The sequence below is a fragment of the Sceloporus occidentalis genome, unplaced genomic scaffold (assembly GCF_023333645.1).
Source record: "Sceloporus occidentalis isolate IW3139 unplaced genomic scaffold, rSceOcc1.0.p SCAF_28, whole genome shotgun sequence".
NCBI lineage: Eukaryota > Metazoa > Chordata > Lepidosauria > Squamata > Phrynosomatidae > Sceloporus > Sceloporus occidentalis.
Genome location: NW_028317008.1, coordinates 7,110,076 through 7,137,536, shown reverse-complemented (window position 1 = coordinate 7,137,536; position 27,461 = coordinate 7,110,076). Strand labels below are relative to the sequence as shown.

The window sequence follows — 27,461 nt, the reverse complement described above, 5'->3', positions numbered from 1 at the left end:
CTTATACCTCCCTATATGCCACTCTGCCCCATAATATGCATTTTAACCCCCTAAATGCCAGAATGGGATATAGGGGTATAAGGCATTTCTGGAGGCAGAGTGGCACATAGGGGGTCAAAAGGCATACCATGGGGCACAGTGGCATATAGAGGGTTAAAAGGCATATCATGGGCCACAGTGCCATATTGGTGTGGCAAGCCTGGGGGCAGATGTGCGTAACTGGGGGACAGGTTGGAAAATACAAGGAAATAAAAACAAAAAAAATATTTTTCTCAATCATAGCTTTTATTTAAAAAAATAGTTTACATGAATTAACATTTACTGGTAAAACTTTTTTCCTTTAGGGTCGTCTTATATTCAGGCTTTTTCTTTTTTTCCTAAGTTAATATTCAGATTTTGGGGGGTCGTCTTATAATCAGGGTCGTCTTATAATCGAGCAAATACGGTAAATTGAATTCAGAAGCCATAGCAGATATCTTCACTATTCAAGAGCAAGCTTTCTAAAGTTTAAAAAAATTGTTTCTTAGATAAATTGACCACGAAAACACTCCTAGATTGAACCTATTTACATTTTTTTTAGGTTGAAGAGGAGTATATTTCCTATTTTTGGATTAAGATTTTTTTGTAATTATACAGATCATCCTTATGTGAAATTTTTGGGACCAGAAGTATTTCGAATAAGGAATAATTTAGGATAACGAATCTGTCTTCCCATCTCTGTCCGCTCCATGTTCAGGCTTCTTTCCGCAGTCGCAGATCGCTTCTGGTCTGTTGTTCAGGCTTCCTCTGAGAACTTCCAGTCCAGAAAAGAGAGTGGAAGTGCAAAGAGAAGTCCGAACAACGGAGCGGACAGCAGAGACAAGCCGGAAATGAGGCTGGGAAAGAATCTACTAATTACAGATTTTTCTGTCCCTTATGGTGTGTATCCATTATCTGAAAAATATTTTGGATAATTTCTTATAAGGAATTTTCGGGTAATGGGTACTCAACCTGTAATAGAAAGTTTAGAAAATATGATTTTAAGGATTCTTGGAATAACATTAGTTCTGTCTTTTCAACAGGAGAGAAAGGACAACATATACCCTAAAGTAGCAAAGGCACCATCTTTGTTCAGTAACAAAGCAGAAGAAAAAAACATGGCTTATATTCAATTATTCTGCCTATCCCTTGCCTCTCATACCAAAACATACAATCGTGGTCAAAAGTTTTAATAATGACACAAATCTTAAATTACAAAGTCTGCTGCCGCACTTTACACTATGGCAATTTGCATATACTCCAGAATGTTATGAAGAGTGATCAGATGAATTGCCATGAAAGGAACTTAATCCCAAAACAACATTTCCACTGCATTTCAGCCTTGCCCCAAAAGGACCAGTTGACATCATGTCAGGGCACCCAGGAAAGTCCAGCAAGCGCCAGGACTGTCTCCTAAAGTTGATTCATCTGTGGGATTGGGGCGCCACCAGTGCAGACCTTGCTCAGGAATGGCAACAGGCAGGTGTGAGTGCATCTGCACGCACAGTGAGGCAAAGACTTTTGGAGGGTGGCCTGCTGTCAAGAAGGGCAGCAAAGAAGCCACTTCTCTCCAGGAAAAACCTCAGGGACAGACTGATATTCTGCAAAAGGTACAGGGATTTGACTGCTGAGGACTGAGGTAAATCATTACCAGATTAATGCATCTAATTGACTCCAACTATCAAATTTATATTAGTAGTAGTAGTAGTATTGTGCATTTTATTTACAGGTTTGTTATGTAATGTTGAGTAGGGGTTTGAGAATGACATGATAGGAAATACACAATAGTCCTTAGGCCTATATGCAAGACTCCTCACTACATCATAATTAGTTATAGTCTCCATGGGGCAGGTACTAATTCTTCAAATAGGCCTGGCCCACTCAAAAAGGCAGAGCTCAGCAGTAGTGCAATAGCTAACATGTAAACTGCTCTGTGCTCTGCACAGGGTAGGAGTGTGTGTGAGGCTGCCTGTGAGAGTAAGTGTGTTAGTTTCTGTTTGAGTGTGTTAGTTCTCATGTTTGAGTGTTAGCTATGGAGGGTGGTGATCACTTGGCTTTACAAGCCATCCAAGGCCCTGGAGTTCTGCCAGTCAGGGGGGCCCGAGTGGTCGTTTTCAGCAACCGCTCGGCACCCTTCTGTCTCCTCTGCTCCCTGCTGCCCCGACTGCAGTGATGGAGCCGCGCGCACCGCGGCAGAGCAGCGAGACAGAGGTCTTGCGCCCCCACCACAGAACTGCACGGTAAGTGACCTACAAAGGGGGGTAGGGAGAGGGTAGATAGTGAGAAGGGGGTAGAGAGAGGGTAGATAGTAAGAATGTGGGGGGAGGGAGATGGTAGATAGTGAGAATGGGGGGGTAGGGAGAGGGGGTAGATAGTGAGAAGGGAGGGAGAGGGGATAGATAGTGTGAGAAGGGGTAAGGAGAGGGTAGATAGTGAGAATGGGGGGTAGGGGGAGGGTATATAGTGAGAAGGGAGGGAGGGGGGTAGATGGTGTGAGAAGGGGGTAGATTGGGTTAGTGGGGCCCTTAACAGATTCTGTACCGGGGCCCTGAGGCTTCTAGTTACGCCCCTGCCCTCCAATGATCTCCGAGATCAATAATGTTCCAGTGTAGTAATGTACTTAGCTGCTCCAAATTAGCTAGTGTGCTTTATTCAATTAGCTTAAAATAATGTATAACTCCAACATTATTGGTAGTTATAATCAGTAAATTATTCCATACATTATAGGTTTGTGCTCACTTACTTCCAGCAAGATGTAAGTCTCATTATCTTTCTAAATGTTGACCTTCTTTCTTCAGAGCAAAAATTTGCTGAAGCAATGCAAATTTTTAACAAGGAAGACAAGTGTATTCACCAAAATAGATCTGCTTACACTAGAAATTGTATATTGAAATACTCCAAGACATGTTAGTCTTGTAATTTACAGTTTAGTATAAAGAAGTTAAGAAATATATACAGAAAGTGTAGGTGGTAAAATAATAAAAATAAGAATAAAAGATATCTACGAGCATATGTTAGTTTTAATTAATGTGCATATTTGAAAAAGACAACTTTTGGGGTAGGAAATCAGGTAAATGCATACATTGTGTCAGGACTCGGGTGATCAGGTCGGGTAGGAGCCCACGCGCAGGGGATACTTGGGGTTCAGTATGTAACCCACGGTGCATGATTATGCAAACAAAGACACCACAAACAGAAATCCAGTTAATGCAGTGTATTTCATGTATATAACAGGACCAGCAAATAAGGGTAATATAGTCTAAGCAAGTAACCGGACGTATGGCAAAATAAAATACAGCTAATAAGTCTTTTGGCAGGGAGCCCGCTTGGAAGGGCACGACCGACAGAGAGCCCGCTTGGAAGGGCACGACCGACAGAGAGCCCGCTTGGAAGGGCACGACCGACAGAGAGCCCGCTTGGAAGGGCACGACCGAGAGAGAGCCCGCTTGGAAGGGCACGACCGAGAGAGAGCCCGCTTGGAAGGGCACAACCGACAGAGAGCCCGCTTGGAAGGGCACGACCGACAGAGAGCCCGCTTGGAAGGGCACGAAAGGCACACAGCCCGCTTGGAAGGGTACAAAAGGCACACAGCCCACTTGGAAGGACACAAAGCAGGGAGTCCACTTGGAAGGACACAAAGCAGGGAGTCCACTTGGAAGGACACAAAGGCAGGGAGTCCACTTGGAAGGACACAAAGGCAGGGAGTCCACTTGGAAGGACACAAAGGCAGGGAGTCCACTTGGAAGGACACAAAGGCAGGGAGTCCACTTGGAAGGACACAAAGCAGGGAGTCCACTTGGAAGGACACAAAGGCAGGGAGTCCACTTGGAAGGACACAAAGGCAGGGAGTCCACTTGGAAGGACACAAAGGCAGGGAGTCCACTTGGAAGGACACAAAGGCAGGGAGTCCACTTGGAAGGACACAAAGGCAGGGAGTCCACTTGGAAGGACACAAAGGCAGGGAGTCCACGAACAGTACAGGTGCAGAGCCACAGCAGGAAGGTCCATAGACTTCAATACAAAAGCCCTGACTGAAGGGCAGGGCAGGTTCATAAAGGCAGGGCAATCCAGGTAACAAGGCCCAGCTGGATGTAGACTAGGGCTCAACCCAGGTAACAAGGCACACCTGAGTTCTGAGTGCTCCAGAGGGCGGAGGGTGGCCACTAGTGGTCGCAGATGTAAACGCCACAGGTATAAAAAAGCCATGGGTCAGGTAGCGAAATATTGGTTCCTGACAGTACCCCCTCCCTAAGGAGCGGTCACAGAACGCAAACAGTCTGAACAAAATCTGTACACCTTTAAAAAACTGAGCAGGAGGGTGTACTTAAAGTGATTTCTTCTTCTTCTTCTTCCTTTTTTTCGGTAAAGCTTGTTCGCAGATCTCCAGGTCTTCCTTTCTGATTATATTGCCATTAGAGGTAATAACACAATCAAAGGAAAGGTTATCTGTGGTGCAATCGTAGGTCAAATTAGGACTGGATGCTGAAGAAGTTGATGAGAAGGTATGATTCAGTGCTTTCTCTTTCCATGTACCAGGGGTCACATAGCTGCCCTGTACCCAGGGCACTACTGGGGGCAGGGGGGTAGTACCAGAACTGCAATGGTTCAAAACGGGAGAAGCAGACTTGGTATGTGAAGCACTGATGGAAAGCCCCTTCTTCCTCAGAGATGGAATAGGGTCATGTATCTTTGCTATCAGTCCAGAGGAGATATTAGGGGCTATGGTAGTCTCTGGTGTATCACACTTTGCTGAGGTAGCAGTGATAGGAGTTGCAATCACAGCTGAACAGAAAGCAATAGGAAGTTCATCCATATGGGAGCAACCCACACTGCCACAGACTGTAGGATTACAGACGCTGCATTCCATCACAGAACAATCATCAGGCTTCAGCTGGACATCCACCGGAGTTTGAGAAGCACCAGGAATCACCAGGGTTGGTATATACTCCATGGGTTCACTATGCTGGGGAATAAAGCTACTTCCCCTTTTAGCAGAGCTCTGTGGTTGTGACGTAGACTGCTCAATCGGTACAGAGGGTTTAGGAGGTTTCAGAGGACATTGGGTGATCCAGTGTCCCTTTTTGCCACAGTAAAAGCAAGATTCCTCATCACACCTTTGTTGTAATTCGGTTGTGGTAAGGGGTTCACGTTTCCTAGATTTCCTAGGAGATTCCTTTTTAATACTGGTAACAGGCTTGTTGGATTTCTCAGGTGATGTAGCAGGTGTAGGTGAATGGTCTTCATGAGAGTGATTGGAGTTGGAGTCCCAGATTTGCATTAATGATTTGCACAGTTCAAGCAAGCATTCTCCTATCACTTTGATGACTGAAAGTAACCCCGCAGACTCCTTGTAATGGCCTTTGTATTCTGTCAGGACTCGGGTGATCAGGTCGGGTAGGAGCCCATGCGCAGGGGATACTTGGGGTTCAGTATGTAACCCACGGTGCATGATTATGCAAACAAAGACACCACAAACAGAAATCCAGGTAATGCAGTGTATTTCATGTATATAACAGGACCAGCAAATAAGGGTAATATAGTCTAAGCAAGTAACCGGACGTATGGCAAAATAAAATACAGCTAATAAGTCTTTTGGCAGGGAGCCCGCTTGGAAGGGCACGACAGACAGAGAGCCCGCTTGGAAGGGCACGACCGACAGAGAGCCCGCTTGGAAGGGCACGACAGACAGAGAGCCCGCTTGGAAGGGCACGAAAGGCACACAGCCCGCTTGGAAGGGCACGAAAGGCACACAGCCCGCTTGGAAGGGCACAAAAGGCACACAGCCCGCTTGGAAGGGTACAAAAGGCACACAGCCCGCTTGGAAGGGTACAAAAGGCACACAGCCCGCTTGGAAGGGTACAAAAGGCACACAGCCCGCTTGGAAGGGTACAAAAGGCACACAGCCCGCTTGGAAGGGTACAAAAGGCACACAGCCCGCTTGGAAGGGTACAAAAGGCACACAGCCCGCTTGGAAGGGTACAAAAGGCACACAGCCCGCTTGGAAGGGTACAAAAGGCACACAGCCCGCTTGGAAGGGTACAAAAGGCAGGGAGTCCACTTGGAAGGACACAAAGCAGGGAGTCCACTTGGAAGGACACAAAGGCAGGGAGTCCACTTGGAAGGACACAAAGGCAGGGAGTCCACTTGGAAGGACACAAAGGCAGGGAGTCCACTTGGAAGGACACAAAGGCAGGGAGTCCACTTGGAAGGACACAAAGGCAGGGAGTCCACTTGGAAGGACACAAAGGCAGGGAGTCCACTTGGAAGGACACAAAGGCAGGGAGTCCACTTGGAAGGACACAAAGCAGGGAGTCCACTTGGAAGGACACAAAGGCAGGGAGTCCACTTGGAAGGACACAAAGGCAGGGAGTCCACTTGGAAGGACACAAAGGCAGGGAGTCCACTTGGAAGGACACAAAGGCAGGGAGTCCACTTGGAAGGACACAAAGCAGGGAGTCCACTTGGAAGGACACAAAGCAGGGAGTCCACTTGGAAGGACACAAAGGCAGGGAGTCCACTTGGAAGGACACAAAGGCAGGGAGTCCACTTGGAAGGACACAAAGGCAGGGAGTCCACTTGGAAGGACACAAAGGCAGGGAGTCCACTTGGAAGGACACAAAGGCAGGGAGTCCACTTGGAAGGACACAAAGGCAGGGAGTCCACTTGGAAGGACACAAAGGCAGGGAGTCCACTTGGAAGGACACAAAGGCAGGGAGTCCACTTGGAAGGACACAAAGGCAGGGAGTCCACTTGGAAGGACACAAAGGCAGGGAGTCCACTTGGAAGGACACAAAGGCAGGGAGTCCACTTGGAAGGACACAAAGGCAGGGAGTCCACTTGGAAGGACACAAAGGCAGGGAGTCCACTTGGAAGGACACAAAGGCAGGGAGTCCACTTGGAAGGACACAAAGGCAGGGAGTCCACTTGGAAGGACACAAAGGCAGGGAGTCCACTTGGAAGGACACAAAGGCAGGGAGTCCACTTGGAAGGACACAAAGGCAGGGAGTCCACTTGGAAGGACACAAAGCAGGGAGTCCACTTGGAAGGACACAAAGGCAGGGAGTCCACTTGGAAGGACACAAAGCAGGGAACCAGGAACAGTACAGGTGCAGAGCCACAGCAGGAAGGTCCATAGACTTCAATACAAAAGCCCTGACTGAAGGGCAGGGCAGGTTCATAAAGGCAGGGCAATCCAGGTAACAAGGCCCAGCTGGATGTAGACTAGGGCTCAACCCAGGTAACAAGGCACACCTGAGTTCTGAGTGCTCCAGAGGGCGGAGGGTGGCCACTAGTGGTCGCAGATGTAAACGCCACAGGTATAAAAAAGCCATGGTTCAGGTAGCGAAATATTGGTTCCTGACACATTGGCTTTTCAGTCCTTTAGTTTTTGACACATTAAAGCACAATACATTAGCTTTAATGATCCAAAGCTGTCAGTGTCAGAGTATGCAGAGGTGTGACTACAATGTAAAATGCATTTTAATTCTGCCTAAGGCTGAGCTTAACGTATTTGCTTTCTACCATGCACTGACCCATAATGTGTTGCCATGGTTTCCCCAATGGACTAAAATAAACATGAAAAAGTGAAAATTATTTGTGTAGTTTTTCTTGGTATTTTTTATTCTTACAAGATATAAATGATAGGTAGGGGGGTTGACTTGGTTGCATCATCTAACTGAGCTTATAAGTGGCTTTTTAATGTTTTTTTTTCCAGAATAAAAGCATAATTATTATGTTTTAGAAAAATAAATAATAGCCTGTTGACATGATGGTACTTGCTTGTTTTATATTTTACAACATGCTACTTATGCGCAAAGTAAATAAAAATTTGAAAAAAATGCAAATAATAGACATTTTTTCAAATTAGCCTCAATAATTTGGTTGGGAAATACATCTGCATTTTTGCCAACTCAATTAGTGTGTGTGTGTCTTAGTGTGTGTGTCTGAGATTTTTATTATTTAAACTTTTTTACTCAAATTTCCTTGATTAAATGAGGGTGCATGTTATACACCAGTGCGTGTTATACGCCGATAAATACGGTAGTTGAACCAGGACTAAAATGTAGTACCTGTGTGAGAGTAGCTGGCAGTAAGTCTCAAGTGTCTCACATTTGCAAGGGAACAGTGACTAGAGGGGGAGGCAATGCACAGATTCAGGACTCCAGCTCCACTAGACCTACAAATGGAAGATCATGGTAGCAGTGGAGCAGAAGTTGAAACCTTCAGAAAGGTTAGAGGTACAAGTGAAGAACCAGAGCACCTGCTGCCATTTTTCTGCACCCTAATTCCTGTGTTTTTCATGAATAGTTGCCACTAGGCTTTGTTTCCATGTCAGAAGTATGTTTTTTTGGGCACAAGTCTTCCATGAAGACCACTTCTGACCAGACTTATCCTACAGTTTCCTGCCAATGTCGAGCTGATGACACTGCTGGACATCTTGCAATTGCGAAGGGAAGTTAACATGATGTGTCTTTCATCTGCTGCACTAAGATTCCTTGGCTGACCACTGCGTCTATGGTCCTCAACATTTCTTTGTGCTTCTTACAAAGAGCTTGGATAGAACATCTGGAAGCCTCTGCCCGGTGTGACAGGCCTCCCTTTTCCTTGGGATTTTTTTGTCAAGGATCTTGGCTGTAACCACAGTCTTCTAGGGTAAATGAAGTCCAGGACACATCCAGCTCAGCTTCAATGTTTATTTTAAAGAAATAAACAGCAGCCGTTTATAAGTAGCACAGGATAACAGTCTTTGTTTGAGCACTTGCTTAGTAAAAACAGCTCCAAACATTCACAAGTTATCATCAAAAATGGTTTTAAGAGAGAACCCACTCCTCAGTTCATCAGCTCTCCCAGCTGGAATAACACTGGTCTCTCTCTCTGAATCAGGCTCAATCCCTTTAACCTTCTGGCTGCTAATTAATCAGCCACAGGTGAGCTGTTACTTAGTCCACACCTGTGGAGCTCCTGTCCAGAATACAGGCTCTGGACTGGATCAAAACAGCAAGTAGTGCTGTTGGAGCACTGGCCCACCCTGCTCTTCCAGATGCTCCGCCCCAGGGACCCTTACCATGTTTTGCAAACTGCCAGTAGTGCAGTTTGTAAATAAACAACATATTTCCCTGGGACATATTTTAAAGTAGGCTACTATTGACCAAGGCTGGTCTAATATATCTGCCATCTATCACTATACCACACCTTTTGTCACACCGGGAAAGACCTTGCTGGTGCAGTATACCTACCTTGTGTCTTATTGTTGAGTCTTGCCATGGTGTATTACTTTTGACATTAAATTGTCACCTGTTGGCTGTTCTTCAGTCAGTATTCCATCTACACAGCTATTTCTGGTTCAGTTAATTATGTGTTCAACCTACATATTACATTTATGATCACTCGCACCTAGTATAATTGTTTATCATATTCCTAACTATATGCCTAAAAACTCCCTAACTTTGTGCAAACATACATATAAGAATTGATGGTCTTTTGAAGGCAAATGGTGGATACCAAATAATTATTTAATTTAGATTTTACTTCTGTTCAATCACTTTGTATTGTATATATATATATGTCACATGTCAACTTTGTTCAATATATTGTGGGTTTTTTTGTATAGGCAATTATATAGTATATTTGCACAAGCTTGAGCCCAGAATATTTTGACCTTGATTAACACATGCTGGCTCTCTGCCATAGAATGTAAATCAATCAAGCAAAAGGTAAACAATAAAAAGTCAAAGTAGTTTGCCGAAACACTTTACATACTGTACATAAACATGTTGATGTTTACAATATATATTTTTATCTAATGTATTTATACTGAAGATGTTTAGCCTAAATAAAAATAATAGCAGATGGCAAGAGAAACTACTAATATTCAGAAAAAGTAAAAAATGAAGAACTGTGGTTTAGCACCTATTAATTTATTAAAATAACCTGCATTTGTCTTTTTTTTTTTTTTAAAGAAAAAAAATATGCCCATGTAGCTTCAGGCCTTAAGTGTGCACTGATCTGAGTAACACATTCCTTAACAAATTTAATATCAGAAATATAGGTTAGATAACCTTTTGATGACGGACTTAGACATCTTTCACTCCAAGCAACAACATGCAGTGATCTGCTGTAATTCAAACCATTACGTTTGTCTACACTAGCATGTCAGCCTACTTAGAGCCACCAGTAGTCCTTCATGTCTTCCAGTCCAATCATTATGTTTGGGAATCACCTCCATTACTTATGCAGCCAATCAATTCCTGATTGCACTTGTGTATTTCAGGGTTAGTGCTTTCCATTTCAGTTGGATCCTACCCTGTTGCCTGGGTCCATGTTTCTGGATCCTCCCACAGCTGGTCTCCTCGGACCTTAGTCTCCATATTGTGACATACACTACATATCTTCTTTCCTGTTTCCTCTAGAGACTTTTTCTGTGCAGTGCTGTTGGTGCCATCTGACCTGCACTTCTTGAGTATCCCTAATATCCTTTCTAGTTCAGGTATCCCTACCTTTGCCATAGGAATTCTACCAGTACCCAACAACAAAGGTATACAGCATGAAAAAGCATAATATATTAAATTAGGGGTTCAACTCACCATCAGCTGCATGTATTTTTCATCTGTCTTCATGTTGAAATGTGGAAGAGAAAAAAAAGTTACAATATAGTACAACTTTTCCATGATTATATCTAGCATGTGAGGCATGTTTGCCTTATTTTATTTGGCTGTATTAGTCGGGCAAATGCAGTAGGCTTCCGCATACATTTTTAGAGCTCCCGAAATAGTAGAGGCTTGACTCCGTAAAGGAAAGCATTTAAATGAATGTATATATAGCATGTCATCAAAATAATGTAAAACTGTGCTTAGAGATTTATTGAAATACTACTTAACTTTGAATACCTTCAAAGAAATGACTTATGTTAATTGTGCTTAACAGGAAGTCCAGGTAGGATTGCAATATTCTACAAGCAGGGCCTCATAAGTGAAAAGACCTTGATCATGGAGCCACTCATTTTTTAAACTTTGTACACAATTTAATTTATTTTAGCACGGTGTTAGTTTTAACTCTATTTTAACATAGTAAATACACTCCGTAAATGATGGAAGCCCCTTTAAATAAAGCTTCTAAACTGAGAAGAACAGTTATTAGTGTCTCTTTATTGAGACTTCATAAGAGACCAAATGATGCAGTCCTGAAGCTGAATACTAGATATAAGTTTCATTCATGGTTGAGAAAATAAATTGTTAAGTGTCAGAGTCTGTGAATTCATAGAACTTTAATTATAAGTGCATAACATAATATTGCAGCTACAGACTGAATCCTATTAAGACTACAAAATTCAATATCTCATCTCAATGGCTTTTAATTGATCTCTGCACATACTGTGATTGCAGTGTAATGTCTTAGATGTTTTCCATACAAGCAGACAAACGTAAGCACATTAGGGCTGTTAAACATTTTAACAACTAGTCTGTGTATTCCACTATAACTGTTTTTTTCTCCAGCATAATTAACACTATCAGGCACATACAAAAATGCCTTGGATATTGCTGTTATCCTGACATACTGTTTATAAAGAATGATATAATCAGTGATATATTCTGGTCTAGGCCACCAAGGCTACCCAGTGCACCGCTTCGATAATGCAATGGTGGCGGGATCAGGTTCCATATAGTGTTTTAAAGTAAAAAGCTACTATATATATATATATATATATATATATATATATATATATATATATAAGTACTAGCAGCTTCCTTATGTCACAAGCAGGAATGAGCAGGCTAGTGAATACTTGGGCTGAAATTGACTTAGATGCTTGGCTCATGCTTATAGTAAGATAGTGAGCCAGAGCCATTGTCACGTCCTTCCCAGGCTGCGGAGCTGCATATCTCGCTCTTGTTTCAATTTCCCTGTTTTGCTTCAATCCATTCCTGGATTTCCTTTTGCTCTGTTCTGATCTTCCATTCCTTGCTTCTGCTTCAGCTCTTTGCTTCAGCTCTGTTTCCTTTATAAGGTGTGCTCTACCCGTGTGTTCTGTTTGTCTCAGTCTGCAGTCTAAAGGTATGTCTCAGTGCTATGTGTTTGGATTACATGTTTAGTTTGTTTCGTACCTCTGTCAGCAGGGATTAGCATTAGGACCCACCGTCATTGGAGTACTTTGGCCATAAGATGTGACGGAATCTCCAATAGTTATCATACAGTCCTAGGCTAGTTTCTGTATTTTTGTGTGTCGGTCTGTCCTGTATCCCCGGCAGCGGGGTGTCCTGTCCTGTATCCCCGGCAGTGGGGTGTCCTGTCTTGTTCCCTGTTGTGCTCAGTAACATGTATATCTTGTCTGGTTATGTTTCGTGCTTGGTCTGCCTGTCCCTTGCTTGTTATGTGTCTGCTATATTTCTCTGCTTAGCTTCCATACTCCCAGCCTGCAGCATCCTGCATATGAGTCTTGTGTGATGTCTCATGCCTGTTCCAGGGTGCCTGCAGGATTTGACTTTGTTCTGGACTACATCCACTGCTATATCAGGGCACTGGTGTTTGGCTGCACATCCCTAGATATTCAACACCTGGGTGAGTGTGGTCGCCCTGCAACCAGGCCCTGTTCAACTCCACTACTGCACCGTAACTCCTGCACACAATCTTTGAGCGCGCTGGGTCTTTTAGTCATCTGTTTGGACCCAGTCCGTGACAGCCATGTTGCAATGTGTGGCAACTAACACCTCCTTGTTTGGCAAACAGTCCTTGTAGATTCCCCTTTCACATGCATGAGGACATCTATGTGTGGATATAGATTTGACTCGGTTTACATGTGGATTCTTGGTCATCTGGCAAATGCACCTGCTTAGCAGCCATGTTACCACCCATCCAAGTATGGGCCAAGGCCAACATATCATAACATGCTAGAGGTGGGACTTTCCCTGTTATTTTAAGACTGGCTATATGATATCAATGTGTGAGCCATTAAAATACAGAGTAGGTAATTGACAAACAATATTGACTATGCTTTTTCTTACCTTAGAAATATTTTCAATTTTGGTTGGTACAACAAGGTCTTTCCATAGACACCAAGAAGAAAATGTCTTTTTTAAATAGACTACATCATAAACACTCTCTCCTTTAGGCAGATGTAAACCTTTGGGCCTTGGATAAGATAAATCTTGTTCACATAAGTTTAAGAACTCACTGAAACTGTGAAAAAAGTTTATTGTAACTGTGATGCATAAAGAAAACGTACAGACGAAAACGATTTAAAATGTTGAACCAGTAGATAAAATTAATAGGGATAAATAATGCAGAATATAATCAAGATAATATTGCCTGCCTCACACGTTTAGCTGTCTATATATGACACTTACAGGCAGTGGTGTATTTTGGTTTTGCGCTGCCCTAGGCAAGACTAAACTCAGACACCCCTCTAATCTAAAATTGGCCCACCCCTAACCATAACTACCCCTAAATTAACCCTAAAGACCCCATTAACCATATCTGCCCCTAAATTAACCCTAGACCCCGTCAACCATAACTGCCCATAAATTAACCCTAATGACCCCATCAACCATAACCATACCTAGCAACTCTCCGGGTTTGACCCGGAGATTGCTGGGTGAAGCACTGCTTCTCAGGGTCAAGACCCGAATCCTCCGGGTCGCGGGAGCAGGGTCTTGACACGCCCCGCTCCCAGCCCATTTTCCCTTTAAATGGGGGTGTTTCCCGCTGCCATCAGTGGGAACTCCCACCGATGTCACGGGACTGCCCCCTGACGGGGCAAAGGAAGGCTCCGGGTAGCTGGAGCCCAGAAGTTCCCAGGTATGACCATAACTGCCCCTAAATTAACCCTAAAGACCCCATTAACCATAACTGCCCCTAAATTAACCCTAAACACCCCATTAACCATAACTGCCCCTAAATTTACCCCCACCTGTCCTAACCTTCAGCAGCCCAAATATTGATTTTATACTTACTGCTAGATGAGTTGCTGAGCAGTGTGGCTGCTATAAGGAAAGGGACGGGACCAATCATCATTGTGACTGCAGGGAGGGACTCGGAAGCATAAATGGGCGGGACCAATCATCAGTGTGACTGCAGGCAGGGACTGGGAAGTAGTAACTGCTGTGGGGGCATTCCATGGGCATTTGGGGCAGCGTTTTTTATCACCCCCCTGAAATGTGCCGACCAAGGCAGTCGCCTTGTCTGCCTCGCGGCAGATACAGCACTGCATACAGGCACATGACTATATATATATGCCCACTACAACAAGAAAAATATTATTATTTGTGTATATATAGCGTTCAGTTATGTATTTTCAATATATGTATTACATTTACCTCCTATGCGTGCAGGCACAGCTCAAAATGTACAAACTAATTGCTTGTTTTATTTAAAAAATGCACTTTTGGATCTAAGAAAGCTTTTCGGTCGTTTACTCTGGTAAGATACTATAATATCGAAGCTATGCTGTTTATGTCCTACCATACCTCAGTATTTTTAAGTGATAAATTGTGCAAGTGCTGAGTTTTTTGTGGTCTGGCTGATGGGCACAATCTTTCATATGTCATAACTTTCAACTCTGAGCACTAAAATGAACCATTACTTGGACTTCTAAAGGTTTTTGATGAAGGACTTTCCACAAAGTTTGGCCTCATCGGAGACCAAGTAAAAGACTCATGTATATGATTTATCCTTCAAAGTCATTTTTTTCAGTCTCTCGACAACCCTGCCAACTACAGTCACAATGTGAATGTAGGTTTCTCTTAAAAAGAACGGAAGAATATAATTCCGCCAGCCTTGGTAAATAAACATTTATGTCCAGTTATGTAACTAGTTTAAGCATTAAACAAAAGAAAAAACAAAGACTGTTTCAAGAATGCAAAGGAAATAACAATAGTTAGATATTTGTGTTGTGCTAATCAAAATAGCCACCTCTTAGTGATATCACGTGTAATGCACTTTAGTGCATGCAAAGTATGCATGGGTTTAAGCTCTTAGAGTGCAAAACACTAGAAATACTTCTGTTACAGAAATTTATCCCCTTAATGCACATAAAATATATCCTTCCCAGCAGGATCTATAAAATACATTATATACGGCCAACAGGTAGTGGGCTCATTAGTACACAACACAACTGCAACCACCTGATTCCAAGAAAGATACAAGTGAGGACTTAAAATGTATTCATGTGCTATTTTGTAATTGTGTAGTTATCATATCCAATTTTTAAAGTAACAAGGTAATGTTTGTTCTGTGGATCTTGTACAAATGAAAAAAATATTAATTAGATATACTCACCACTGTTTGGACTCAGAACAAAGAATTCCTCCCACAGACCAGATGACTGAAAAAAAGCCATAGGCCACAAGCATATTTCTACACTCGTCTTTCATTTGTTTACTAACTGTGTGATAACTTTCTGCATTTGTCTCTTCTGAAACATCAATGACTTCATCCTCATTATCAGCACCAGTCTTTGCAGACCTAAAAAGATATAAAAAGATAAAGTTTTATTAACCTATATAATGTGATAAAATATGAACAACATTTGTACTTTTCCGAAATATTCAGGTCAATAAATGTTCAGAACAAAAAATTACTTTAAGTGTACAGCATATGGATCCTTTAAACACATAATTAGTTTCCTATTATTTGTGGCTGGTCGTTTGAGAAAAATAGAAAGCATGTCAGCAATGAAATACATTTTAACAACAACAACAAACATATTTTTGTTACCTTTTTATTTCCAACATGACAGCTATAAATAAACATCTGTCTCAAACTGCTGTTTAGTACATAAATATAAAGATATACAGATTCAAGATTGCGTGATATACCTGGTGATACGTTAGAAACCACCGCAGGTGGAGATTAATGTTAGTGGATTTCTACAAATGAGGTGAAACTACAAAGCTAACATTTCCTGGTTGCTCCAGCAGATTAAATTATACTTTCTCTAGTAAATAAGTATGATGCTGATAACATTTATACTAAATACGTTTAGAAATACTTATAATACATTTTGTTTTGCTAACAAATCATATGATTTGATTAATAAACAGATAATCTCACCTTATGTTCAACAGCAAGCATTCATAAAGTTTCAGCATGGACATTGTAAGATGCATAGGGGATGTCTGAATTACAAATTTGCACTTCTTCTCGACAAAGTCCAAGCATGTAGGAAGCAGCCATTTGCACATCATCTGCACAGATATTTACCAATGATACAATTAATGCTACCAACATTGAATAATATTAATTTTAAGTATGATGGGAATGCAATAAAACTGGCAAATCTACAGGTTGAAGCACACCACATGTAATTAAAGAGATTTTTTAAAGGTACACAGGCTTACACAGGGAGATGCCAGATGCTATGGGCAGAGGCCAAATATAAAGAATACCACAAGTGAAATTGATATTTGTCTTTTAATTTAATGGAAAGTTATAAATAAATGCAAAAACCCATAGCGTAGGCAATCCCACAAAAGATAAACAGATGGACAGTGCCCTAAAATTAAGGCTGTTTCATGAAAGCTGGTACTGTTGGGAGGTATGGTTTAATGGGTAGATCCCTAATAGATATTGGCCTTAATAATAGTTTTTCATACTTAATAGTTAAATCTATTATTATTATCATGAATAAAATTGGCCTTTTAAAAATCCGTTGAGTACTGTAAATGTTTTAGTTTTTTTATTAGCAAATCCATTATTTTTTTTAAAAAAAGCTTCAGTGTGGTTGCACATAAAATGCAAAATACATTTTAGTTTTCAAATAAAAAGAAGCAATAACAAATCCTAAAAATAAAACATTAACAACTCAGAAATAAAGATATTCCCACAGGAACAATGTTCCCATTCTCCCCTAGTGTGGAGGGTATTTTACCAATAAAAGCAAAACTGACGAAGAAAAGGAAATTAGAGTCTTATATTAGAAAATTACTATAAACAGACTTTAACATAGAACAAAATATAGCTTAAATACCACCTAAGGCACATAATAACCATCTTAATTTTTACTTGTCATTAATGTGTTAATGCCATCTCCTTACAAACGGAACAAAAAAATGTAAAGAATCAGTAAGACCATATGTTTAAATTTGTATTACATGTTCCAGCATCACAAATAGTCATATACTGAATGATACATCAAGACAAGTTTAGATAAAATAACAGCATGGTGAAACATATTAGAACCAGTGTTAATATAATTATCCTCTGTGTTTTGTACCATATGGCAGCTTATTTTTAAACAATTATAAAGTGTTCCATCTGTATAGTGTAAATTACAACAAGGAAATAGGCAATGTTTCAGAAATATAGTCTGAAGTTAGTCAATAATATCTGAGTTAACAAGCAGCCGGTTATCCTCCAAAATCACCCACTGTTAGAAATGTTTTGTCACATGTTATTGCTCCCCAATTCCTTGGCCCAGCACTGGTTTGTGCTGACATGCACAGAAAATGCTACCTTTAATTTAAATAGGTGCACTTTCCTGACTGGCTACTTCAGGCACCAAAAAGTGGCTTAAAAATGGAACCACAGAGGGGGTAGAGCTCTGGAGCTGCAGTTTATCCCAAAATTATTATTTTTTGCTAAACAGTTAATGAATACATATACAAGAAGACATATGAACTATTATGCATTGTTCATTGGTGAAACTGCATACATGTACTGTAGTGTCCCATACAACACAAGCGCGAGTATGCCCTTTTGCAGAATAAGATGTGTTCACTAAGCAACAATTTTAAAAGTTGTGCAGGGTTGAGGCATTTTTCATTATGCAGTGAGAACAATTTCAAATATAAAATAATGCATGCTAACTGCAGCAGAGAATGACAAATGAACTAATATCACATTTCCATTTAATTTCTCAATACAAAATATGTTTTCATCAAAATCTAACAGTTTTCTTCATAGCATCAGGATTTTTAGTTATGCCCATTTCATTCATATTTTACAGGTTCATTTAGTACAAGGTTGCTTCAAAGTTCTTCAGCAAACATCATATCCTTTAGCTGAGCATTGGAAGGGTTTAAGTTTACATAATAAAATTATGTAAGGTCATATTATTTACAAAATTCACCGATTAATTATAATTGTTAGATTTTCTACAATATATCATAGATCCATCTAATTTCATGACCTATGTTTGTATGGGATTATTGCTCATATAGTATATTATAATATATTGTTTGAAGTATGATAAATTACAGGTAAGGAAGATGGATACAGCATTTTTTCTTGAAAACAGCATTCTTTTCTATCTCTTCTACACTTGACAGGGTCATTTTGAGAGCACACCTTATCCACTTCTGCTAACACTAACAAATCACTAACTAACACTAATCAAATAAGGGAACATATGATATTAACTATTTAATAATATTCCCTTTCATTTATAAGGCACTGTTTAGGAATGGTGAAATGGGAGAACACATGTTTTTGATGCTTTTTGTGAAAAATGTCTTGAATTCTATCTTGAAACTATCTTCACATTTTTTTAAAATAATATATATATCTAGATTCATTAAACCTACGTAAAGGGCTGATAAGACAAATGGTTTTCTACGTGCATCTGGAAAATGTGCATTTCTTTGTTCTGGGGAGGAAATGCATCGAGAGTCAGGCAATGCAGATCATTTGTCTTTATCGTTGTAACACTTGACAAGAGTTATGATTACTTCTATAAGGGTCTAAAAAAAATGCCTTGTTCACAGTATTGGTTCTTTATTATGTGATGAAATGTTGACCACGGCTAGGAATTTTTTACAGAACAAAAATAATTTTTTTCACAAAAAAAAATAGTATGAATTGAACTCCTACCTGAACAATCTGGCATTCCTCAGGACTAAGAATTGCTGGGAGCTTTGTTTGCAGCCAAGACTCTGTTAATGGCTGCCATCCTAAGTCCTTAGCTTCCATGTAGATCATACCGCATCTGGCAAAACAAAATAATTGTAGCCAAAAGCCTGATATACACTTACAATCTGAAAACACAATACACATTAATAATTGATAAACATCATTGCTTTAGGGGCAGGATCATCATAATTTTTTTGTATTTATAGTATTTAAAATGTCCATAGACAAAATTGTCCATTTTAGACCAGTAAAATTCCCTTGAACCGGCTTAAAATCACTCAAGGGAGCCGGAGGTCTGTTAAAGCCCTCCGATACCGCTCCCTCGCGATCCAAGCGGCAACTGCTGCTGTGCGCCGGGGTTTGTTGTCAGATCCCGGCGCACAACACTGAAGCCGCGCCCACCGCCGTCCGTGCCCTCTGAACAGGAAGAAGACAGAAGAAGAGGAGCGAAGAAGACAGAAGAAGAGGAGCGAAGAGGAAGATAAGGAGCTGACTGCTGTAAGAAGAAAAGAGGAAAGGTAGGAAATCATTCAGTGAGAGTGAGAGTGGATTGGTATGTGTGGAATCTGTGGATTGGTATGTGTGGAATCTGTGGATTGGTAAATGTGGATTGGTAAGTGTGGATTGGTATGTGTGGAATCTGTGGATTGGTATGTGTGGAATCTGTGGATTGGTATGTGTGGATTGGTATGCGTAGAATCTGGATTGGTATGTGTGGATTGGTATGCGTGGTATGTGTGGATTGGTATGTGTGGATTGGTAAGTGTGGATTGGTATGTGTGGAATCTGTGGATTGGTATGTGTGGAATCTGTGGATTGGTATGTGTGGATTGGTAAATGTGGAATCTGTGGATTGGTATATGTGGATTGGTAAGTGTGGATTGGTATGTGTGGAATCTGTGGATTGGTAAATGTGGATTGGTATGTGTGGAATCTGTGGATTGGTATGTGTGGAATCTGTGGATTGGTAAATGTGTAAGAGTGATGGGTGTTATGCTGTACCATTTCCAATGTCTTTTTCATTATATAATTATGCTCTAAAGTACATCATAACTCCCATCACTCTATACTGTTCCATACAGTGGCAGAGCTGGGAGACAGAGGCCTTGCATCCCCACCGCATGACTCCTGAAAGGTAAGTGAACTTCAAAGGGGGGAGAGGGTAGATAGTTAGGAGGGGTAGATAGGGAGAAGGGAGTGAGACGGGGGGATAGGGGGTAGATAGGGAGAAGGGAGTGAGAAGGGGTAGATAGGGAGAAAGGAGGGTAGCAAGAATATTGAAATAAAGAGTCAGAATAAGAGAGCGAAAATGAATGGATTAATGTGTGGATGAATTGTTTGAATGAGTGAGAGAATTAATGAATTTGTGAGAATGCATCAATGAATATGTAAATAATTTGTGTGAAAGAATAAATGATTGTGTGAATGAATTGTGTGAATGAAAGTGAATTAGTGAGTGACTGTAAAAGTGTTTGTGTTAATCATAGGTGTATAGTTGATTTGTCAAAAAGGCAAAGATGGTATAAGCAGGGTGTTTATGGGACAAAAATGGCACAGGCAGGGTGTTTATGGGACAAAGATGGCACAGGTAGCGTGTTCATGGGGCAAAGATGGCACAGGTAGCGTGTTCATGGGACAAAGATGGCGTACACTCGGCTGTTTGGGAACAATGCTGACTCATGCTGGGCTGTTTGGGGGCAAAGATGGCACGTCCTATGTGTATGTAATTTGGGTGCTGGTCAGGTTCTATATGTGGACGCTGTTTTTTTGGAGGGTTATTAAAGAAAGCACTATTATATGTTCAGTAAATGTTATTTAAACGTATTTATTTTACTTATAAGTTATTAATTTATTTTTTCAGATTTCTTGTTGTTTACAGTTGACATACAGTTTACAAATTGGTGCAATAAATATTCTTAACATAATTTTGTAGATGTCTTTACATTTGGTGGGGGGGGGGTGCCACTTACAGGATCCGCCCCGGGTGCCAAATACTCTAGGTACGCCCCTGGGTAAGGGGGTATTCACCTGCGAAAGCTGAATTTGATCATATGGATGAACAAAACACAACTGTAAGGAGATTGTATGTGACCATATGACAGAAAGCATTATGGTATTTTTTGGCCTAATATTCCATGATATTGTGTGATGAAAATACATACAGAGAGTGTTACATAAGGGACATCGAACACACTGTGTTGATATTGGTTATTTTGATCAGCTGACAAAATACTAGCCATTGACAAAAAAAACCCTTTTAAAATTATTGTTCACCTTTTTTTGATGGCAGGAAATCCAAGCAAACATATAAAGCTACACCAAAGAAGGACACAAAAAAAATTTAAATGCCTGTATGACCAAAGGCCAAATATTACAATATTTCATCATGTCTAGAGGTGATTTGACAGAACTCTAAACCAAGTGAGTGGAAACCTATTGAATTGTGATATTTTGAGCTTTTTATTTTATTTTTTTTAACTTTTCGAACGTTTTCTTTAAAATATGCAAAAAACAAAATTGTATTATACGTTGAGTGAATGAACTGTCCTGTACAACTAGCCCTCACAGCTATTTCCATATCACATACTCTCTAGGTTAAGGTCTAGAAGCTATACTTTTGTTTAAGGCTATTGTTTCAACAACAGGGACAATTAATAAACACCTTATATGTAATAATACATGAGAAACAGTACTGCCAAACACAAATTCAACAAAAGTGGGCTACACAGAATTGGGGTCCCATAACAGGAGCACAAAAATGACTCAGACTTTGTGTAACAAGGGACATTCTTGTTACTGTAGACAATCCTGTTTTCTGTGTGGAATACAAACAGATTTCTGGTAGCAGCCAAGAATGTTCAAATTATAGCCCAGCTGGGACACCTTTCCTATTTACCCACTTTCAAACAGACAGCATCCCCCCTGCCCCGCTTGCTGGTCCTCCCCTAATTCTGGGAGACTAACGTAAACTAATTTTCTAGAAAAATAGTTTTAGAATCATTTGACTTTAAGATGTATTCAGATGTGTGCAAGTGAAATGTAAAATAAAGAGAACATCTATAAAATCTATTCAGTTGCTATGAGCTGTAAATCTTTCCTCCCTAAGGAAAACAAAATGTGAAAACACAGAAAAAAGGAAATGAAATCTCCTTTATTAAACCTAATTGCAGTACATTGAGAGAAGCCCCACAGTACATTCATCTCTCATGTTCCAATGCTGAAGCTTTCACTGTAAAATTCAAAAGCTGATGTATTGTCAAACAGAAGTCTAACAATGTAAACCTAATGTAATATGTTGCATTTAACATAAAGAACAATAACCTCTGTGATAAAAGTCAAAGCTATTTTGATCCATTGACAAGGTTTGGGTCACAGGAGTTCAGTCATTGTAAAAGAAATATTTATGTAGCTAATGTGTTCCAAGTAATACAACTGTGGTGAATGCATTGCCTATTGTACTACATTTAACAATAGCTGTTTAATAATGCTACTAATTCATTTTACAAATAAAATAGTTCAATATATTTCTTTAAAATGTGGCTCTGCAGAAATGTGTAGGGTCATATCTGATTAAACAGGAGTGTAAGTGAAAATGACCTTGGCTCATGGGGCATATAAAAGACCAACAAATAAATCATATTTTTGGTTAAATTCTGTTTTTTATTTCATCCATTGTGAATGTTAGCATAATCAAGAAATGAGGTATATTAAATATTTTTATTTAGATTCTCTGCTTAAATTCATAACTGTCCCTATTTTGACCATATCAAAACTAAGACTTCGGGTTTTGTTGAGTTGCTCACCATTGTTCTCATTTTTACACTTGTAGCCATCAACAAAATCAAAGATTGGTAAAGTCAGAATGATTTGTAGGTATTTTGAGTAGTTTTGTGAACATTTTTATTCTTCCGTTAATGTTTTGATTTTTATACATGTTTTTCTTGAATTTTTGGAAGATAATTAAGATTATTATATATTGTTTTCTATAGCGCTGTCATATTCTGCAGCACTGTACAATGGGTAAACAGGGCATAACAAGTAGGGCAAACCTAGCAATTTGACTTACAGAAACAAGAGATGAGGAGGGCCCCGCTCAAACAAGCTTACAATCTAGAGCGGGTTAGGGTATAGTACACAAGAGATAGAGTCAAGCATCCGTTTTGTTGCTGTTTTGAAGGCAAAGTATGGTCACATCAAATATTGATTTGATTTAGTTTGTGTGTTCACTCATTTTGTTAAGTGATAAAGAGAAACTATTAACATATCTGTTTTTGAAAGATTTCTTATTTTACAGAATTTTTCACACTCGTCTAAAACGTTTGTACAGTACTGTAATGTATATATTTTGTAAACACCAGATATCCAAAATCAGCTAATATGCATTTCTGCCTAGACTTGAAAAGAAAGGAATCTTCCACTGTATTAAATGATAATGTACTCCCATGTCTCTAAACTGTACAAAGCTGATTAATTGGCACAAAATATATATTTAGAAATAAATGTGCTCTATAAAACAAAAGTCATGTGAAATCTGCTGTTTCAGACAGTTAGTGAAGGGGGGTATGATGGTTGGCCTGTCTGTTAGCCTTGTAAGACTGAAAGACTTTAAAACTTTGGCCAAAGTTTTTAAAGCATAACAGTAGATGTACCTGTTCCCCATGTTTCCCTTTGACGCCTTGTCTATAGCTTTATGAATATGCCACAGAGCATCTGCTTACCTTAGTAAATGTATGTCTATATCATCTTGTTTCTATTTTTTACCTCTGTTGGCTCTACCATTGATTTCAATCTTTAAGAAGCCTAAACCACTCTTTATTTTGGATGCAAGGAGTATGCAGAGATAGCTCTGTATATTGATAATTTTGTTTCGGCTCCAGAATTGTTATTATAGTAATGCTAGGAAATTAAAGCTCAACTAAGGACATATGAATACGAATAATCTACCCAATCTACTCGCATATGAAGTTTTTATATTTCCAGTTTATTTTTTGTGCAAGCAATTATTTTATGGGGAAATCTACTGTGAAGAATATTAACAATTTTTCAAAAATATATAATAACGAATCTCAGTATCCCATGTATTACCAAGTTTCTAATTGCTATAATAAGTTAATAAAGTAGCAAAACTCTATTATGACTAAGCACTAAATGGGACCCAAGATGCTTTGTTATGAAGGAGAAAATGCACTATATCTATATTATATTCATTCAAATATCCCTTTTAACATAAAGCAATGACATTATATTACGATATTATCTCTACTGCAAATACATTCATATCTTCTTTAAGGTCATATTGGCCCTGAGGGATTTTGTGTGAATATGTCATGCAGATAACAGTAAAAGATTACACGCAATACCAACTGCTTTCAGTAAGGTAACCTAGAAAAATCAGGAATTTCAGACAGACATCCTGCAAGTTGCAACAAAAGACAAATTATAAGGGTGAGAAAGGAGGAAAATAAATAATGGTCACATTGAAAATGTATAGCACGGGTAAAGGAATGTTATCTTGTATAAAAGGCAACAAACCATTTTCTTTAATTAACGTGCATTGGGGTATGGGATACAGCACAGATAAATATGATAGTTCTTAAAAACAAAAACAAAAAACACCTGACAATAATAAATTAACCACATCATTACCAAAAATATTTTGTACCCCAAAGAATGGTTAAACCTCATGCTTTCTTTTGCGGCCATGTATATTTTCCTGTAAGCTGTAATTTTAAGTGGAGGGTTTTCCATCACTCTACCTCTACTCATATATATATATATATATATATATATACATATATATATATATATATATATATATATATATATATATATATATATATATATATACACATAGCCAGAATAATATTACTAAAATGAAGTCCAGATAAGAGAGCACAGAGCACAGTGAAATTAACTTAAGAATCAATAATGTCAAACAAATCTTACCTACTGACGGTAGCAGGGGAAGCCTGTTCAAGATCCAGGACCTCAAAAATCACATTTTGTTGTAAGCTCATTTGAATGATCTCTCCACTCATCAGGCAGAGCTACAACACAAGTGAATTGGTGTATTATTAAAAAGAAATATTATTAGATTTTCAATGTTGTCATTGCATACAATCTTGAACTGAAAACTAATATTGTGATTTTGTATTGAAGGGGCAAACACCTATGTATTCACTATAAAAATAACAAACACATTTAGGGAGAACTCATGAGTTCTACAAGCTGCAAACATAACTTAATGCAGAAAGGCTGGAGTCAGTTCTAGCCAACTATTATATGACATCTGGGCTGCAAGCAACATGGATTTTCTAAAGTATAAATAAGACTAAGGTTGAATTACCTTAATAAATTAGCCTCTGTGACAATTGATATTGATACAACTTCATGTGTTGGCTTTATTAATCTTTTCATTTTCCTTTTTTAAGCACTGCACAGCATTGTATTTAGAATGCTGTCATCTCATATATGATTCCTTTGTCCTACTTGTGGCAAAAATACTTTCACAATAATGGAGATATCAAGTAGCGTCTATTTATACAATATTTCAAAACATATTTGAAATCTAATGTAAAAAGCCCTCTGACGGTGTATCGGCTCTATTACTGTTTTAAGCTCTTTGACATGTTTTGATATATTTTAAACTATTGTAACACAATGTATAGAAAATACCAATATCATTAGTTCCAACAGGAAACCAGTAGTATTTATGTAATAACACGTACATGGGGCTATTTTTGTGAGAATAACATTGGGGTATAAAGCATTATCCGTCATTTCTGGCAAATACCTAAGTTTTTTAGTTATTTCTTTCTTTCTCCACCACAGGTATATACTTATACCCAATAAAGCCTGGGAGCCTAAAATAATTCAGGGGGCAACAGCTGTATAAGTACACTAAAGAATTTAAAGAGTTTCGTTAACATTTTATCATACAGTAAACATGGGATGGATTTGTAGTGTGGAGCATAACTGGATAACTATTTTAATGTGATTTAACTATACATGTTTAGGAATTTATTGATTAAAGGTGAGTATATCTTTAATACCTTTCACATGTGAGTATACAAGTTTCTTGCCGGGTATAGTTTAGAGTTTATTACTTTTTTGAATTACCCTTTCCCTTGAACTCATAAAAGCTTTACTACAACTTGCATAATTTCAATTCTGAAGTACTGCACCATTTTGACTTATGTTAGACAATAAGTAGGTCATCATTTAGAATATACATGTATGAGATATTTTGGTTACTCTTGGGCGCCAGCGGAAAATTTGTGTTCATTTTTGTGTTTTCAAGGAAAAAAAATTCTTCGTATTCGACAAAATTAATCGGTTTCATTCCATTTTAGATTCTTTCGTCCAATGTTGCATTTGTTCCTTTGTTATTCAGACGAATTAACGAAATGGTAAAATTCGACATGAAAATGCATTTGTACAGAAACGAATGCACAGGTCTAATTTGGGTGAAAAGGGAATGGTCCAGCCAGAGCCCAGGCCTGAATCCAATTGAACATCTGTGGGGTGATCTGAAGAGGGCTGTGCAACAAGATGTCCTCACAATCTGAGCGATTAGAGCACTTTTGCTAAGAAAACTGGGCATATATTGCCACGTCAAGATGTGCCATGCTAATAGACTCCTACCCAAAAAGACTCATTGCTGTAATAAAATTAAAAGGTGCTTCAACAAAGTATTAGTGTAAGGGTGTGCACACTAATGCAGCCAGGTTATTGTGAGGTTTTTTTTGTTTAATTCCCCCTCAAAGATTTCAGCTGGTTTTGCAATTGAATTGTTCACGTTATAGGTCACATTAAAGGTGGAAAAAGTTTGGACATGATTTATCTTTGTCTTATTCTTTAAAATCACAAGAACCTGGCATTTTAACAGGGGTGTGTAGACTTTTTATATCCACTGTATATATATATATATATATATATATATATATATTATCACCAAAGCAACCAATGGAATGGTCCACTCAGCAGGACAGTTTGCCTAAGAGTCACTTTTCATACATTAACACTGTGTACCAATATGCGAACAATGCATTGAAGATCAAGTAACACAACTCACTCCCTTCGGCATTTAAATGGTTCAGACGTCAAGTAGCTTGCATAAAAAGTATTAATCTATATATGACTGGCTGTAGATGCTATCGCAGGGCTTGACAAATATGTTGTGAATCTAGGCGCCAGCTAAAAAAGTTAGGAGCCAGGATTTTTTTTTTTAACTAACAGTTGGTTAGGAGTGATCTGATCATCATCAGCCCACTTACTAAACTCACAGCATTTGACCTGAGACCTGGAAGCACCCTGGACTTTCAGGTCAGTGCTGTTTTTTGTTGGGTTATTTTTTTTTTTTTGAATTATTTTTTAATAATGTTTAAATGTTAACCCCTGCAATGCCACGAATGTGTTATACACAATTGTGGAATTGAAGGGGTTAACGCTGCACTGTCGCTCTCATGGAGCGATCAGGGAGCAGTGGGGTGTTGTGTCAGCACTAAACCCCCTTTCCTGAAGCTTTCCTGAAGCTGCCTGCAATCGCGGTTTCAGCCTACAGGATCACTCTGTGGGAGTGATCTCAGGCTCGGGGGCGGGCT

General features: G+C 39.4%; 1 protein-coding gene across 1 annotated transcript in view; it reads right to left on the bottom strand.

Moving 5' to 3' along the window:
* LOC149299757 (dynein axonemal heavy chain 3-like) overlaps positions 1-27,461 on the bottom strand; it is a 498,381-nt gene that overhangs the window by 205,775 nt on the left and 265,145 nt on the right. The window contains exons 38-42 of the mRNA XM_089486039.1: positions 24,805-24,905; positions 18,820-18,934; positions 16,063-16,196; positions 15,289-15,474; positions 13,017-13,191 (exon numbers count right to left, since the gene is read on the bottom strand). Coding sequence (XP_089342165.1) covers positions 13,017-13,191; positions 15,289-15,474; positions 16,063-16,196; positions 18,820-18,934; positions 24,805-24,905 — 711 coding nt within the window. The remainder of the gene's footprint in view (positions 1-13,016; positions 13,192-15,288; positions 15,475-16,062; positions 16,197-18,819; positions 18,935-24,804; positions 24,906-27,461) is intronic.